The sequence below is a fragment of the Lycorma delicatula genome, chromosome 10 (assembly GCF_047948215.1).
Source record: "Lycorma delicatula isolate Av1 chromosome 10, ASM4794821v1, whole genome shotgun sequence".
Taxonomy (NCBI): domain Eukaryota; kingdom Metazoa; phylum Arthropoda; class Insecta; order Hemiptera; family Fulgoridae; genus Lycorma; species Lycorma delicatula.
Window position 1 is genome coordinate 62402524 of NC_134464.1, and position 19340 is coordinate 62421863.

Consider the following 19340-nt stretch of genomic DNA (forward strand, 5'->3'; position numbering starts at 1 on the left):
ATGATAATTAACTTTCAGGCATTATAAGGTCTGTATTTCACATCAGTGTATAATTCAACATAAAATTACTGTTGCTTCTTTTTTTTTATGATAGAGAATATGCAAATTGAAAAAAAGGCAAGTATCTCACAGAAAATGTAGGAGTAGTTTCTTTAGAAATCATGATGATCTCTTCTGTGATTGGTTATTTATTATCTTGACAACAGAATGTGGGTTTTTCTTTTTTAAGAAGATCCACTTAATTTTCATACCCAATTAATTAATTAAGTATCGTTTACTCTTGGACTGACTTAATGGCACAGGAAAGATTCTTACTGGAGTAATTTATTGTTATGCTTTTTAGCATGATAAGATTGTATAATAAAAAATGATCAGAAATCAGACCCAAGTTTAATTGAAGAGAAGCTGATTTTGTCAGCATTACATCATTTTTCCTAATGTGTACACTGCAATCTGTTCAACTAGTGAACAATAAGCAATCCCTTCACAGCCCAATGAGACGAGGATGATATATATGACATGTAAATGAGATATAGTCTTGTACAGACTCAAGTAGACCATTCCTGAGATGTGTGGTTAATTGAATCCCAACCACCAAAGTACACCAGTATTCATTGTCTAATATTCCAGCCTGTATAAAAGCAACTAACCTTTACTAGGATTTGAACCTCAGAACATTCAACTTTGAAAATCAGCTGTTAAACAATTGATTTACGGCAAGTTAACTAATAAACCAGCCCGCCTGATACTACATCATGCTTGACGTAATATTTTAAGGATTTTTATTCTGGTCTCCAGCAAAATATTTTGAATTATTAAGATTGACAAAGTGGTGCATTATAATTATCAAATAACATAAAAAAATATTGCTTCCTTAGAAATTACTGTTTAAAAAATAAGGAAATAAAAATCTTTTTGGTTGATTCAGAACCTGTCTGAATTGTTATATGTATAGATTATATATCTTGTTTGTTTGTGTTATTGTACTAGTTTAAGTAGAACATTTTTTTTTAATCTTTGTATTAAGAATCTGAACTACTCTGCAGCTCCTTCATCAGTAGTACTGCAAAAGATTTATGCTGGATCTCATGAAATGGTTTAAGAAACTTCTTTAGTTTACTTACTTCTACATTTCTTATTTTCCTGGCTTCTTTGAGTCAGGAAGTTTAAGTTGATGCTATCACAACTTATCCTTTTCCAAAATCATCCTCCTTCTATGATTTTCTTCATTTCACAACCTTTTCTTCCAATTGCCTCTGTTGTAGCATTATATCACCTCTTTATGGGCTTCCCTTTCCTATCATTGTTACTCTATTCCCTAAAAATTATCATAGGTAGCTTAACAATCTGTGTTAAAGAAATGAATATTTCATTCAGATTAGTACATAATTATAGATAATCATAGATTTGCTCCTACACGGATAAAAAATAGAATTGCCCAAACATTTACTTAGAAAGATCAAGGGAAACTGTAGTTAAACCTTGACCAAACAGTATCTCAAAATAATATATCAGAAATATGCTATATGAATAATAGAAATGTTAAAGTTCATATTAATACAAAAATAATAAATTTATAAAATAATGATAATAAAGCAAATATGAAAGATAAAATAAATAAAAATAAAGCATGCTGAAATATTATGCTGAGTTACATGAAAATAGTTCTTTAATCTATTTTGATAAAGGTGGATATTTTTTCTTTTTAAATAACTGACATAGCAAAGATTGCATTATTGTAAAATTAAATCTATGGTTATATTAGAATTCTTAATTTAGTAAATATGTTATGATTTGTATTTTATAGATGTCAAACAATGATATTCGTTCCTTCAAAACTCACAGACTTTTTATTGGAGTCCCAGGAAATGATATTAGGTTTCGTATTAGAAGATGGTTCAAAGTTTCTTTTTCAGTTCTTCTAGTTTCCCTCTTCTCTTACCTTTAATTTCTTTCTTGCCTCTTCAGCTCTTCTGCTTTCACTGCATATTTGAATGTTGGTAGATAGTAAGTTTTATACAGTACTTCTTTACACACTGTACTTATTTCTGGGACTTCCTTACCTAATACTAAAGTACCCTTTCAGCATGTGATTAAATAATATATTTCTTGGGCTAGTTAATTTAATAATATGTTGTCAAATTTAATGGATTTATAAATTTTAAAGTTTTTCAAGCTTAGCGAGTCAATAAATTTTGTGATATTTATAAAATCTTCTTGTTGTAGAAAATAATATCATCCTGTATGTCTAAAATTGATAAAAATCGGATTAATATTACTTCTTTTAAAAACATTTTATTAATACAACATGAAACGTTCTCTATTATTTTTTTCTAGATAGGCTATAACAAGTTGAAAATAATTTTCAACCTTTAGTAGACTGTGGATTATTGAGGGGATTTAGGAAACCTGGTTATATCTAACAGGCACTCTTCACCCATTAGGGTTCTTGTTTATTACTAAACAGGAAACAAAGCATTGAAGTCTTAATTTCACAACCAGCCCTCCTACCAGATACCAGGATCAGTACATGCTGACTCTTCAGATCCTGGCATCTTCAGCATTGATAATGCTGTAATATCAGATCTGCATCAAATAGGATTAGAAACAATAATGGTTAAGAAGTGGTGAATCAGAAGTGATTAGAAACAATAAATGGTAAAAAGATAAGTGGTGAAAAAGAATGATCTACTCATCAGGGTAGATTTGTGTCTTTTACCATCTTGCACAGACCGTAACATAAAATCAGATATAAATTAATAATTTAAAAGATAATAATATTTTTTTAAAAAACAATTATAATTATTATTTATATCTAAGAGTGCAAAATGCCATTTGAGGTGTTTTGTAACTGCATTTTACAATAAAATATCCTAAGACAGAGTAAACTTAGTACTGAATTGAATTATTAGTTTTGTTTTTTTATTTTTATTTTTTTTATATAACTTCCTACTTGTTTTAACAGATTATTATAGGACAAAATGTTTCTTTTTCTTTCGATACAATTCCTCTTTCTTTATTTTTCTTTTGAACAATATTTGTTATTTTTATAAGATAAGTAACAGTAAGAAATAAGTAATTATATGAAAAGTAAGAATAGTAATTTTGAATCTTATCAAGGAGGGATTTAATGTAACAATTGTGCACAGTGCAATTCTGTTCACATCATGTTTAAATATATACAGAGAAGAGGTATAATGTTATTCTGTAAATCAAATATGAGGAACAATACATATAGTATTATTATATAAACAAAAGAAATAACTTTGCAAATAGCTACTAAAAAATAAATCCTGTAACTGTTTTGTAAACCTGCTTAGTAACTCTGGCTAGGCCTACTAGACGATGACACTGTAGAATTCCCACTGTGTTTGAATTGTCATAGTACCTAAAAGGAAGAGTTAAATTTTAAGATCTTTAGAAATCGCCAGGATTATGTATCATATTATTATTTTTATTATTATTGTTATTAATAACATAATTAGCTTTCTTTAAACTTAAAAATTATTATGTTATTGTATTTTAATTTGTAATTCATTTTAATTATAACATTTACAACTTTATTACTTTATGACTATAAATTTTTATGTGATTTCATTAGGTAAGGGAGATGTATTTGGCGACTCCTTTTGGAAGGATAATGCAATTGGCCAGTCTGCTGCAAATGTTAGAGCATTAACATACTGTGATCTTCATACTATTAAACGTGATAAGCTCCTTGAAGTGCTTGATTTTTACCAAGCATTTGCAAATTCATTTGCTAGAAATCTTGTTCTTACCTATAACTTAAGACATAGAGTAAGTAAATAAATTATCCATACAAAAAAATTGTAATCTGTACTTTTCTTAGATCTAAGATATTATTTCAAAATGAAAATCTGCTTGTTTAATTCAGTTTAAGTAATAATATGTATTTGTTTAATTTAGATTAGGTGGGAAATACACGTTTTATGAAATTCCTAAGCTGTACTGGTGTTTTGCAGTTACAGTAGTAGGATGTGTAATTCTGAGTAATACCCATTTCATTTTGTGATATCCAGTGGAAATTTATGTTCTATAGCTCATGGAAATCTTATGGATTTGTGGCAATTTTTTTCATCAAAAATTAGTATTTTTACACGACTGCCCAAAAAGGAGTGTAATGTATTTAGGGTCTATATATGTATGTTCCACCATAGCAGCTCAACGACTGAACTGATTTAGATGTATGACCACGCATTGGATTCCTTACATACTGGGAATTCATAGGCTGAAAATATATGTATATGTATGTTTAAATACATTAAAAAAATTAGAAAAAATTATACTATATACAAAATTGTTACCTAAATGCTCTTTAATTATCCTATATTAGTAATTAACCTATATTAAAGAGCAGTGTTTGTCAATTATTCTTTTGGTAGTCATGATTTTAATTTTTAATACTGTATTTATCTCTTGTCATCATTATTGTCTGACAAATATGATGAATGAAATTTCAGGATTTTTTTTTGTATCTAGGTGGAATTTGGTCCTTTTAATATCATATGCTTTTCCTGATACTGCCCTACCCAAGGAAATGTTGTACGGAAATCTTTATCATGGAAAAACTTCAATACTTTTCTAGAATATAATATCTAATATTTATGAATGAAAAACGAAAGCACAATATCCAAAAAGAGATTAGTGGAATATTATTTGATGAAATCTAATTTTGTCATTTGTTGACAGTTTTAATCTTATTATTATTATTGTTATTGAAAATTTGTATAAAATTTTATCAAATTATGTATATAATTTTTGTGTATTATGTATTACGTTTTGTATATCAAACATTATACAATATATCAAACTATTATACCTTGATTTTTATAAATCAGCCTATATCAGACTTGATTTGGGAAATCGATTGGTTACTTAATTAAATTGTTATAAATCACTTTTATAAACGTCTTTGGTCTTTATACTTACTCATGCATGAACACACACACATGGTGTTTAAAAGAGAACATTATTCCCATTACTACCATGTATAGATGATTTCATGTGCTCTAAACACCTGAGAAGAATGACGGATGGATATATGTAATTTAAATTTAAATGTGTTACTGTTCACGTTAGCTGATTAATAAAGAATTATGCACTGCATACTTACTGATAAATTCAGGATGGATTCTTGAGCAATAATTATAATTTCTTGTCTTTCTACTTATGACATCAGTAACAGAAAGAACAGAATGAAAGCTATATGGAGGAGAATAATAAAAAAATTAAATTGTTGGAACAAAAATAAGCCTTCATTTAATTTGTTGGACTTTGAAAATCATATTGCATAATTTCTTGACATTTTACGCAATTTAAGATTTTTAATCTGAATAAGAAAAAGTTACAATAGTAATAACATAGCAAAAAGTATTTAAATATGTTAATAATAATTTTTAATTGAATAAATAAACATGTTTATTTGCTTTTAAGGATCTTATGTAGTATCTAGGTGTCACTTAATTTTATGCCATAAAAAGTCTGCGACTAAATTTTTTTTATTTACAAAAAATAATTACTTATCAGTTTTAGGAAACTAAAATTGTATAGTATTACTCAAAATGTTATTAAAATATTTCAACTCATATTTCTTGTAAATACTTATTCCAGTTCATAACCTAATATGATCACATAGTAAGTCAACAGCTGGACTCTTTATCAAATAACAATTTAAATGCAATTTTGTTAATAAAGAAAAAATTTAAGGTGTCTGGGGATCTTGCATTTCTACCGACATGAATTCAAACTTTTATCTATCATATAAGTGACTGCAATCACATACAGCAATCACCATCAGTAAACATAAGGACATCCTAAGTAGCAACAAAGTATCTTTTTAAAAGAATCACATTTTGTCCTCTTGATTGCAAGGTAAGTCACATATTTTCATGTTTGAATGAATAGTAATCAAGACTGAACAAGACTGAAGTGCTACAAGACTGAACAATTAAAAGAGAAAATTCATAAGAAAGAAAACAGTATCTGTGAAAGTGAGATTACAGTGATTAGTGTCTGATAGTAGCTAAATTAGTCGCACTTAAAATGACATTGTAAATGAAGTAAATATATTAATAGACATACATAAATATATTTGGCAAATAAAACAGTTTTTATTCAGGTTTTTAACTGGGGAAAAATAGAGAGGCACCTATACATTAAAACCGAAAATTATGAATTTACAATTTATTTTCTGTAATTACACGTATTATTTATTATGTTGTAGTAAAGTTATTTATGAATACAGTGAGAAGATTACACATTTTTTATTTCATCTAAAGCTATTGTTATCATATACGAGGGCTGTCTGAAATTTTTGAGCCTCAACATGAAGATGGCAGCACTCATCAACAAAAGTTAGGGAATGTATTCGGGCATGTGTTGAAAGGTACTCACTAAAATTTCAGCCAATTTGTACGCTCAATTGTTGTTTGATAATTGTTTGAATAAGTATTTGTGAGTGTTTTTGTGAAATGGAAAAAATTGAATATTGTGCCATGATTAAAGACTTTCATTTGAAAGGTAATACGCCTATGCAAATTAAAACTGAATTGGATGCTGTTTATGGGGACTCTATCTCCTATCATTTGCCACCATGAAAAGACGGGCAGCTGAATTTAAACTTGGTCATACCAGCTTGGTTGATGATGAGCGTTCGGGATGGCAAAAACTTTCAACCACCACCGATATGGTTGAAAAAGTTTACCAAATGGGTACTGGATGACGGACAAATTAAGGTTAGAGAGATAGCGGAGGCTATGGGCATATTGAAGGAACGTGTTTGTCATATATTAACTGAACAAGCTATCCATGCGTTGGGTGCCGTGTTTGCTCACTTTAGATCAAAACCGCATTTGAATGAACATTTCCAAGGCCCTGCTGGAGCAGTTAAGCAAAACAAGTCATATTTTTTGCATTGATTCATAATTATAGATGAAACATGAATCCACCATTACACTCCTGGAACAAAACAACTGTCAAAACAGTGGACTGCAAAGGGTAAACCTGCTCTGAAAAAAGCGAAGACTGTTCCATCAGCCGGGAAGGTAATGGCGACTGTTTTTTTGTGATAGTAATGGAATTTTGTTTATCAATTATCTTCAAAAAGGTAAAACAATAACACGGCAGTATTACGCATCATTACTTGACAAGCTGAAGGCAGAAATTGTAAAAAAAATGACCTCATTTGAAGAAGAAGAAAGTGCTTTTCCATCAGGACACTGCACCTACTCACATTTTGGCGATCACCATGGCTAAAATTCATGAATTGCACTTTGAATTGGTTGACCACTCACCATATTCACTAGATCTGGCTCTAAGCAACTTTTTCTTGCTTTCTGACCTTGAAGTTTCGCTTGGAGGAAAGAGATTTTCATCGGACGAGGAGGTTATCGCAAACATAAACACCTATTTTGCAGAGAAAGACACCAGCTACTATTTGGAAGGGTTAAAGAGATTAGAGCATTGCTGGAAAAAGTGTATCAACTTGAAAGGAGACTTTGTTGAAGAATAAAATTATATTTGACAGATAAAATATGTCTTTCTACATTAGGCTCAAAACTTTTCAGACAATCCTTGTATATTATTTGACTTTAATAAAGATTTATTAAATTTATTAAGGTTTATTAAGTTTAAGGTAATTAAACATTTATTTTATTTTACATGTATTTATTTAAACAGCTAAAACAGCTTTAATAAATAAAGCTTTATTCTTTAATAAATTTTTGTGAGTGAATTTGTAAGTGTACGCATGTGTAGTAATGATAGCATTGGCTACCTACCATATATAATAATTAAAAAAGAAATACAAAATAACTGAATAATAAAAAGTAATGCCTTCAAGGATGTTTACAAAACTGTATTAAAAAAAATTGTCTTGGTGTTATCCTACAATATATAACAGAAAGAGTGTCTGTCTGAAAAATAATTTTTATCCAATCCAACTGAGCCCAAAAAATTTCTCATAAAACATAAAACTTCTAAATTTTTTCTTGAATAACATTAAAAAAAATAATTACTATTTCCTAAGAATTTTGTGCACTCCTACAATTAGAACATTCAATATGAGAAGTGTATCTAATATTATGAATCACATCTCAGAGTTTATTAAATCAAAAATTCCATTAATGTATCCATAGCCTAGATATTTTTCAAAATCTTCTGTAATATGTCATTTAATACAATAATATGTAATTTAGTATGTAAATATTGTAATTTTTTAAATTAGTGGTTTAATTTTTAAATACAAAAATAATTTGTATTCTAATTTTATTTTACATTATTTTCAGCTGATATTTCGTAAAGTTGCTGATGTAAGAAGAGAGAAGGAGTTAGCAGAAAGAAGAAAAAATGAACCACAATTAGATCAAAATCAAGATCATTTAGTGCGAAAAATATTTTCTAAATTTCGTCGTGATAGAGCAGCATTACAGACTCAAGTATCACAATCTCAAAGTCCATCACAGGATGTTGAAAAAGGTGAAAAAAGTAGTGATTCAGTAGAAGGCTCTGATAATAAAAGAAATGTTGCAAAATTAACAAGTGTTGCTGAAAAAGATGATCACAGTGGTAGTACATCATCGGCTGTAACTACATCAACAGCACCGAGTAAAGTGGCTCGACCGACTACGATCCGTGCAAGTAAATGGGGTAGAATTCTGGGTAGCAGTTTGGATTCAAGCAGTGAAACGACAGCCAGTGCTACTACAGGTGGAATATCACGATCTGCATCAGTCAGAGACTCTCCGGCAAAGTCTTCTGGAACAGGTAATGGTAATGGTGGTTCTTCAGGGGGTGGGGGTTCTGGAAATAAAGTGTTTCCTAAATTACAGAAAGTGACTGCTGGTGGTATGGCACCTACACAAGTGACTAGACAGGATACAATAGAAGAAATAGTTGAACTAGAAGATAAGACTAGTAGAGCAACTAATCTTAGGAAATTTGACTCTTATGATAGTGGTATTATTAGAAGTAGTGATCAGCGGCTGAATGAAGCAGCTTATCGACCTCCCCCACCTGGTACTCCAGCGGAGTACAAAGAAATAATATCGAACATTATGGATTTTAAAGTAGATGTTAAATTAGAGGTACAAAGGTTAAACCAAAAGGTTTCTAGAATGGAAGAATTATTAACTGAAGTGTTATCGAGGTTAGGTTCAGCATCACCTTCTTCGGCATCACAAGGTCCAGAATCAGGTGCAGAAGGTGGAAGCAGTAATAAATCCCGTCCTCAGTCGTCTGGGGGTGAAATTGGGTCTATTATTCTTCGGAAAAGACGAGCTAAATCTCGTACAAAAGCAGCAGCTCCTGCTGCGCCTATTGCTCGAACATCAGACCCTGAACCTGAAGTCCCTCTTCCGTTAACACCTCCACCACCCCCTCCTCCACCGCCTACTTCCCATTCTGCTCCAGGGAGAATCGACGATGAAACAGCAAAGAGGCCTTATCCAAGAAGACCCAAAGAATTTCTATAGCAGTAGTATTAGGTAGATTTCTACTTCTAGTGTTAACTTATTGTTATTATTATAACATGGAATTCATAAAAGTTATAGAGATTTTCCTTTTTTTTGTTAAAAAGAATAATAATAAATAAATTTTCTAAAATTAGACTAATTCTTATGCAAAGGTACAAATCATTTTTTTTTTATAATATAGAATCTTAACTTAATTAAGTTGGATTTTTATTTATTATTTTTTTTAAATCACCTATTTTCTAAAGTAATATATTATTAGTATATAATTAAGAATCTTTAGCGAAAATTTTTATTTATAATTATAATATAGATAATGTAAATGTAGCATCTAATAAAATATATTTTGCGCTTAATTAATTATTGCTTTAGGGTTTTAAACATTAAACAAGGTATTTAAATTATTGTTATTATTATGTAGTGAATTTAATATAAAACTATATTCTTTTTATAACTATAAATTCTAATTTATGAATTTACTTTTTTAACCAATATGACTGAAAACTTAGTTCTAATAATGTGGCTTAACTTTTTTTTATTTTAAAATAATTTGTCTTAAACATTTTTTTATAAATTAAACTACAATATATCCTTACAACCACATTCATAAAATAAGGTTTAAGATTTGTTTTAAAAAATGTTTATTGGTTGATTTTGAACCTTATTATTATTATTATTTTTTTTTTATAAGAAAGAATTGAATATCAAATTATAGAATGGTCAATTGTACAGTTTTCAGATTCTCAGTTTAATATTTAAATAATAATCTTTCTCTTAAATCAAGTTCAGGTTAGACTTTTGAAAATTTTGTAAAATTTCTATGATAACTGCATTTTTTCTGCACATTTTCATACAAGTAATATTTGTTTGGAATTATAGGTTTACACTTTATATTTTTGATATATTAAATAGTAAACTGCTGTAACTTTTATAGCTTCATATTCTTAGGCCAACTAAGAAATTACTATACAATTATCTATACTAGCAACCAAGAAAAAACCAACCTAAAATAATAAAAAAGATTAATGTAAACAATAAAAAGAATTCTAGACTAGTAATAGTAGAGACTTAACACATTCAAGATAGAACATTAAAAAACTAAAACCAACATTTTAAACAGTATATGTAATTTTTCTTTAATTATAACACAAAAATGATTTCAAAATGATCAAATTGTCAATCAATTAAAAATAGTTAGATAGAAAAGAGAATTTCACATGCAGTTGAATTATCATGTAACAATTTCTTAATTACAAATTCATTTATTAATATTTTTAAATTATAAAAATTGTCCCCAATTAGCATAATTAATTTTCATATGAGTAAAATAACATTATCCAAATTGCATGATAAATTTAAAAACATAAAAGAGATTATTGAACAAAAAGCTTAAAAAAAAACATCAAAATACTCAGGTGTCTCAATTTTCAAGCTAGCATGAACTGACAAATTTTAATTAAGTTATATTATGAAAATTGTAGTTTTAAGGAAGAAGACTGTTTAACTTGGAAGAAAAATACTTTGCTAAAAAGTTCTCAAGACTATAATGAAAATTATATCTTTAATTCTAATAAAACAAATGCTCTCTTGATAAAAATTTCAGAACATTTAAAATTCCAAAAATAATTTTTATGTTTTTGGGCAATTCTTATTTCAAAAATGAAAAGTAATTTTTATAAAGGAAAGTTCAGAAAATAGACAGTTCATAAAATTCTAGACTGACTGGAACTAAAATTTCTAGAAAAGATTAAACATCTCTTAATCTGAAAGCTTTAATGATACAATTTATTTTAACGTATACAATTATTGAAAAGAGATTACAATTTTAACTGAAGTGTTTGAAATTTACATATAATGACATTATTTGATAACGATTGACTTGCTTAATAATTATATTTGCTAATGATATAATGAGATAAAACATAAAATTCTATTAATTATTGGTGATTTTCCAGCCCACCAAAACTATATGAATGAAAACATGAAATTTGTCACTGTTCCTAATAATTTATTAAGTACCATTTTCAAACTGCAAATCACAGATTAGGAATCTATAACAATTGAAAGTCCATTACAAAAAAAAAATATTTTTTGAAAGTTCTGAAAGCTGTTAATGATAATGTTATAATTAAAATAAAGTATTGATGAAATATCAGACACTTGAAACAGATTGTACAAATTGTATACTTGATACAAATTGATTTAAAAAAGGCAAAGTTTAGTAAGAATACAAGTAACATTCACTCACTGAAATTCATTCATAAAGTGAAAATGAAGAAAATTTGAAAATTCCAGAATTTCATACTGTGAGCTAGTTCAAATTAAAACAGTACAGAATTAGGGAAATGCCATTAAGTGAGCGCCTGCAAATTTACTTGTGAAAAATTTGCTGAATATCCTGATGGTGGAGAAATAATATAGGAAGTGAAATACATTGCATAATTTACACTACTGGATTCTGTAATAATATTATGTATGAAAAATATAAAGTTACAGAATGTATCAGTTGGTAGAAATAATTATAAAAATATTAAAAAATACTAATATGTAAAATAATTTTTTTGAAGTTAATGCAAATAATATATATTAAAAAGTTCATTCTCTGGAAATTTTTAGAAAATATTTAAGAACTGGTATTAAAAAAAAACAAAGAATGAAAAGAAAGAAGTTTATTAAATAGGTGATCTAAATACAGATTTAAAAAATCTTAATATCCATGAAAATTAATCATATAAAGAAATGTGAGGGATTGTAAATAAGTTAATAGTATAAGTTGGCGTAATATAATCTAAATGTGGAAATAGATGCGGCCTCAATGGCGCGAGTAGTAGGGTCTCGGCTTTTCAGTTGGAGGTCCCAGGTTCGAATCCCGATCAAGCATGGCAGTTTCACACACTACAAAAATTGTCATTGATTTCATCCTCTGAAGTAATACCTAATAGCGATCCTGGAGGTTAAAAAAAAAATGTGGAAATAGATAAAGATGTCAGTTTTATATTGAGAAGTTAAAACATGTCTATCAATGACAGTTTGTATTATATTGTATTCACTGACAATCAGTTAGTTGGAGGTGATGTTCACCTCCAGGGCAACCTACAAGTTTAGACTTTTCAACGGAGTGAAATCTGCAATAATTATGGTATTCACACACCATCAGATAAAATAAAACTAGTGGACTTTAAGGGGAAATGGCTAGTAAGATAAAAGATTTTTTGAGAAATAATGTTTTCCTTCAACTGTCTAGGAGGTAATTTAACTGCCTAGGAAGTAAGTTAAATAGATTTGATTGTATATAGTAGTATACATCGCAGTCTAAAGAGTGTGTTGTCTCTAAGAATACAGAGTTAGCATTTAAAAACTTACTTACAGTTTTTCTATTGACTTATGGTTGTGAGGTCTGGACTTGAAGTACAGATGAAAAAAAAATAGATGGCAGACAGTGGAGGTAGCATTCCTTCATCCTTTTAGAGGGTATAGGGAAAGAACCTCAGAAAGTATGAAATAAAGACAAGAAAGCAGAAGAGATAAAGATGGGCATTGGAAGTGATGGATAGAATAAATATTAAAAATATAAGATCTTCTGTTGGATGAAGAAGAATTTAAAACAAACAATATTACATAGCCCTAAATGCCAAAGTGATACTGGGTACTCTGAGCTTTAATAAAACTTTAAAAGTACTAAATTAATAAAGCCTTTCATAGGCAATCTCCAGAGTAAAGAATCTGGCTGTAAGAAAGCATATCAGTTTCTTCTTCCTTTTCTTTCATAATAAAATAAATTAATTACTTTTTTCAGTATACATGTTTATGTAGTAATTTAGTAAAGATCAATCGCAGCGTGTGGTGTTTCAGTCATTGGGAGTTTTGTCAGTTTTAATATTCTGAGGGATCTTATTTTTACTTATCTAGAAGGCACTAAATCAGTTATGACTAATCTTATCATTTATAATTTGACTTTCCTTATATTTTTTAACCTTTGCAAAAGATTCTACATACTGGTTCAAAATAACCAAAGTTATAATATTCATCTGTTTGAATAGTATATTAATTTATTGTCAAGAGAATCTCTGAGAGATTTTAGAAAGAATGCTCCATACCTCAATCTATTGTCAAACGAGGAGAGTTTTATTTTAAATTGAATATATGAATCATAAATAAATTTGTAAAAAAATTAATTTAAAAAATTTATTCAAATTTTTAATACACAGCTGTAAGTCACAACTGATTTTTTTTATCTTAGAATATGTGACATCTGAAAGAATTAAATATTACATTTTTTAAATGTTTGTAATCCCTTGCAGAAAGTTAAATTGTTGAAACATCATGATGTATTTATAAAACACTTGTCGCAGGTTATAACATTTTATAGTATGCTGATCCAGCTTAATATACAAATAAATACTGAACTAAATTTATTATATTAGAAATGTGTAAAGTCATCACCTCATTCCTTCACATACACAGTAATAACTGCTATTGTAGATAATAATTAAATTCTACGATGATACTATGTATTTTCCACTCAATCTGGGAACATTTTATGTTACTCTAATTCACTGGAATATTTTGATTTAGAAATTCTGAATTGAAGAAGGAAACATTGTTTCTTGTTCTTCTCAAAATAACCTTTATGAATAACAACGGGCCTAATATTTATTATTTTTTAGTAACCACTTTCAGATAAAATTATTTAAAATTAATTAAACAATTGAATTTTTAAGATTGTTAATCACCTATTTCACTATCTTTTTATTAAAATTTTATGTATCTGCTGCTAACAGATAAAATGATACTGTTTTAACCCTTTACATGAACTTGTTAAAATTATTTAAATTATTTCAGTTGTTTGGTTTTACATTTTACTTGTACTAGTGGAAACTTTTATTGTCTAAACACTATTAAAAAAAATATATATATATATTTTAATAAAAGTAATTTTAATACAAAATTCCCTATTTACATTGAAATAAATGAATTTTAACAAAAAATTAATCACTTAATATAATTAGTTCACAAGTACCAAAACATCATACTATAGGTTTAATTATATTTATGTAGAAAATTACAATCCTATATTATATGAAAATTTTTAAGTTGTGTATGGAGGAATAAAACCTCTTGCTCACTGTAATGATGTGTGTCATAATAGTGGAATGTGGGATTGACAGTTCAAGGCCTAGCCAAACTGTAAAATATTTTAATATCAGTGTCTGCTTGTTATTGTTCCCAACCACTTTTTGTTGTTTGGTTCTTAAAAACTACCATCCTAGCCTTTCGATGCCTTAGTGTAATAAGCTAGTTACCCTCATTACATGAACAAAAGATACAGCTCCATACAGGCCTTGAATCCAAAAAAAATATTGGATTTATAAGAATATTTCCTGAATATTACATGAATGAATAATTAATTAACTGATTAATAAGGAATAGACAGATAGTTAGCAAAATTATTTCTTTAAAGATTTAACTTTATTAATAAATAACTAATTTAATATTAAATCAGTAAATTAAACATTTTTTTTAAATATATATTTTATTTATAGACATGTCAACAATTAAAGTCATTAATGACTTGTTAGTGTAATGTAACTACACTGACAAACATGTAGTCTTGAACAAAACTCAAACCGACCATTCCTGAGATGTGTGGTTAATTGAAACCCAGCTACCAAAGAACACCTTCATCCACAGTCTAGTATTCAAATCCGAATAAAAGCTAACACCTTTATTAGGATTTGAGCTTGAGAATTCTCGACTTTAAAATCAACTGATTTATGATGACGAGTTTACCATTAGACCAACCCAAATGGTTATACTGAAAAATTAAAATATTCAGACATTTTATATGAAAAAAATTAAATTTTTAAATATTCACAAATCCAATCATAAAAAAAACAAAATAAACAAAGGATTACATGTTAAACTGTTGAATGATCTTAATATATTAATCTGTTTGTGAGATGCCGAAGAATTAAAAATATAAAATGTTTCGATCGGACTGTACATACTATCTACAATCATTCAGTAAAAGTAATCCATGATGTCTTGTGAGTAGAACTGATTAATAATCTTGTGTGAGATGAAGATAATTTTATTAAGCACAGTAATTATGTAAACAAAATTATTTATAGGTTTACATTTGTATACAAATAAGATCAGTTTTTACATTTCAATGCATTTAAAATGCTGTCAATTTTTTCAAGTGATAGTTTTTTTTTAGATCAGAAAATAATTTAGATATATAGAAAATTTATTTAGAAAAAGGAAATAAACTTTTATAAAATTATTGTTTTATAAAGCAATTGATATTTCGATGATAAACTTTAATCCATCAGGGAATTTCAACATTTAGGAATCTATCCTAAATATGTTAAATAACATCAACAGGTAAATTGATAAATTGTAATATCGTTGAGATGATGAACTTTGATTCATTGGGAATATTGAACACATAATTAATCATTGTTAAGTGATTTTATTCTGTGTGCAGCATATGATGTATTTTACTTATACAGCAGAAATATGAATTTTCTTTTTTTATGTTTATTCCACCTCAATCTCATCCCAGGTCCATTGATTATTATACTAGATTCATTACAAGCATGATTTTTATTATTGATAGTCCAAAATAAAATAACAGTAATAATTTCTGGATGAAACTACACCTTATGTTTGTGGTAATATGATAGTTCAGATGAGTAACATACTTGTATCTATATTACAATCCCCTTTTTGGTTTAAATATTTTTTTTATTAACCTTTTCAGTACCAAATGACTAGTTAGATTACTCTCGCAGTGCCAGTTGAGTTTGCTGTAATATGGCATCTATCAACTTTGTATCTATGTGATTTTTGCATGTTCTATTTCCCCTATCTCTTGTTTCATTGCTGTATTTGTAAAAATCTGAAAACATCATGTATAAAATTAAATATACATTATTAAAAAAAAAAAAAAAGGAAAAAAACAGTATTTCATAGGAATATTTTATAGGAATATATATATATATATATATATATATATATATATATATATATATTTAGGTGGTTTAGGCACGTTTGAATTGAAAGCTCTCTACAATATTTTTTATAGATTTTTACAATCACCTTTAACAAAAGTGATATGAATTTATTTCAGTAATAATTAAACCCATTGAAAGTCTACCAAGTTTTTCAGTTTACTTTTGTCCACATAATGAAGTTGTGTTTAGAACCGAGCTGGCAGTTTCCATGATTGCGTGTCCACGATTGATGTACATGCATAGATATTTTTTTGAACTTATATACGCAACAAGGAGAGGCAGAATTTTGATTTAAAATTTCATTTTCTTGACTATATTTTATAATAGTTATTTCCTAGAATACTATTACAAAAACTCAACCGAGTTACAGTATTTTGTTTGCACATGTCTGTATTTTATATTACATTCATGTATGTGCATGTGTGTATATATATATATGTATTTATATGAAGATAAAAAATATAAACTAAAAAATATAATTCATCTTGAACATCTTATTGAAGATTCAATCTTTATTGTAGTAATTTCTGAAATATATACTAGGTAAGTGTTTATAAAGACACAATGAACAATAAAATAATTTTACCATCTAAAGTACAGTTTAAAAAACAACCGACTTAAACTTCTCTTGAATATCTATCTTCAAATTAAATGTATGATATTAATTTGATTAAATACGAATGAATATTAAAACACAATAAACCACTTTGTGGTAATAGTGGTGACCAGTTATAGGAGTAAATTGAAGACAACACATAATTGCCAATGGTGCCAAAAGGGCACCTTTTATACTGTTTTTCATGTACTGAAAAAAATTATTGTTTCAAATAATAAATCATTAAAGAATTATTTCAAATGATAAATAATTATAGAATTGAATTATATTATTTTAAACAAAAATTACATGAAATTAAGTTTTCTCTTTTTAACAAATTAATACCCTATTATTTATGAAGCTAAAATCTGTTTCTTAAACTTGTTCTGTCTTCTGAGTAAATGTATGTATATATTCGTTTACAAATATTAAAATGAATAATTAATTAATGTTTACTTTTCAAGAAAAAAGTCTTCATTATGTGAGAAATAATTAATATTTTTATTTTTAATAAAAATAATTTAATAAATCAGAATAATAATTATAGACTAATATCAATATTGATTATGAACACTAATTAATTTCTATCAGACTAACTTTTATGAATACCATTAATGTTTGTAATATATTTTTAATTTCTGTTATAAATTTGTATTTGTATTGATGAAAAATGTTATTTAAACCTTACGTAAAGAATTTTTATTTCATACAATGAATTCTCAAATGTTGCTGAGAAATGAATATAGAACTCTCAGACATTTAATGTTGCAAACATTTTGGTTTTTCAAAATATTCTTTTGGCATTTACTATTAAAAGGTAACGCTTCTGAAACATTAACTTTTTGGTTTACTTTACAGCTAAGGAATATTCTCTTCTTTATAAGAACATCCCTGGTTTATAATTCTTCAGCTTTTATAATTATTACTGTTCTTTTTTATAATTTAATGTTTATTACTTGTAAATTAATGTTAGCTGTAAGTTTTTAAATAAAATAAAATTGTTGAAAATAAGAAAATATTAAAGTAAAATGTTAAGAATTAAAACTTTAGTAGTGATATTATATGTGCTTTTTCTACTTTTAGCTTTTCAATTATATTAAAGCAATTAAAATGATCAGGAAAGGTATAATTTCATTATTTATAAAGAGGAGTAAATATTAATTGAGCACTTTGGCCATGCCATATGTCTTTCTTAAATATATGATTTTTACTTCTAAAATAAGCAAAAATTATTTTAAAAAACATGATCACTGATTGCATATTTTCTTTTCTTGATTAATGTAATATGACTTTAATAATATTTATTCACATAAGAATTTGAGAATAAGATGAAAATGAACTAGAAAAAACTTATTGGTAAATGAGGAAACTGGTTTAAGGCAGGGTAATTTATTATGACCATTTTTGTTTTCTAATATAATGAAAAAAAATATATAAAAGTGAAGAACTTGGGAATTAAAATAGTAAGGTTTTGTTAATTAATCTAAATTAACAAAATTGCTAATTCAACTGAATTCGTAAAACTTGGATAATTCACCCTAATATTTTTAAGAGAATTAAAAGATGGAATATGAAGATAAACATATAAAAGCATAAGTTTGTTTGATTAGAACTGAAGGTACTGAAATGGGGAACATAAAAATAAACAAAAAAATCTAGAAGTGATGGAGTGTTTTTTTTATTAAAGATAAAGTAGCAGAGGATGGATAAGTAAATAAGGAGATTTGGAAGTAGATGCAACTTACTAAAACATATTTTAGCACGTATGAGTGATTTAATTTGAAAATAGAATATCCCTAAATGAGCACAAAAAAATTCTATCTAAGACATTTCTGTTTCAATAATAATGTATATTACAAAACTATGAACTACTGATTAGGAAGAGAAATACAAAATTCAAGTCTTGAAAATGAATTTATCAAAAATATTACATGAAGATCTAGACAGGTTAGTTTAAAAAATGAGAATATAAGAAAGGATATTGGAGAAGAAGTATGATAGAGAGGATTGAGTAGATTAATGTATTAAGGTGATGGTTTAAATATGTTAAGTGAATAAATGAAACTACAATAGCAAGTGTTATGTTAGAATGGAAAATTTATGCTAGAAAGCTGACACACAGATTCAGGGGAAATTTAGTAGATAAAGTGAGGAATGATGTAGAAAAGAGAAGTAGAAAAATAGAATTTTTGAAAAAATATTTTGGAAGGATAAGCATAAATGGAAATTCTCGACTCA

General features: G+C 27.3%; 1 protein-coding gene across 3 annotated transcripts in view; it reads left to right on the top strand.

Annotated features, from left to right (window-relative positions):
• LOC142331129 (potassium voltage-gated channel protein eag-like) overlaps nt 1-9551 on the top strand; it is a 754244-nt gene extending 744693 nt beyond the window's left edge. For all 3 annotated transcript variants that reach the window (XM_075376818.1, XM_075376819.1, XM_075376820.1), the window contains exons 12-13: nt 3602-3798; nt 8307-9551. In XM_075376818.1, the coding sequence (XP_075232933.1) occupies nt 3602-3798; nt 8307-9491 (1382 nt within the window). In that variant the 3' untranslated portion in view covers nt 9492-9551. The remainder of the gene's footprint in view (nt 1-3601; nt 3799-8306) is intronic.
• Nucleotides 9552-19340: the final 9789 nt, after the last annotated feature.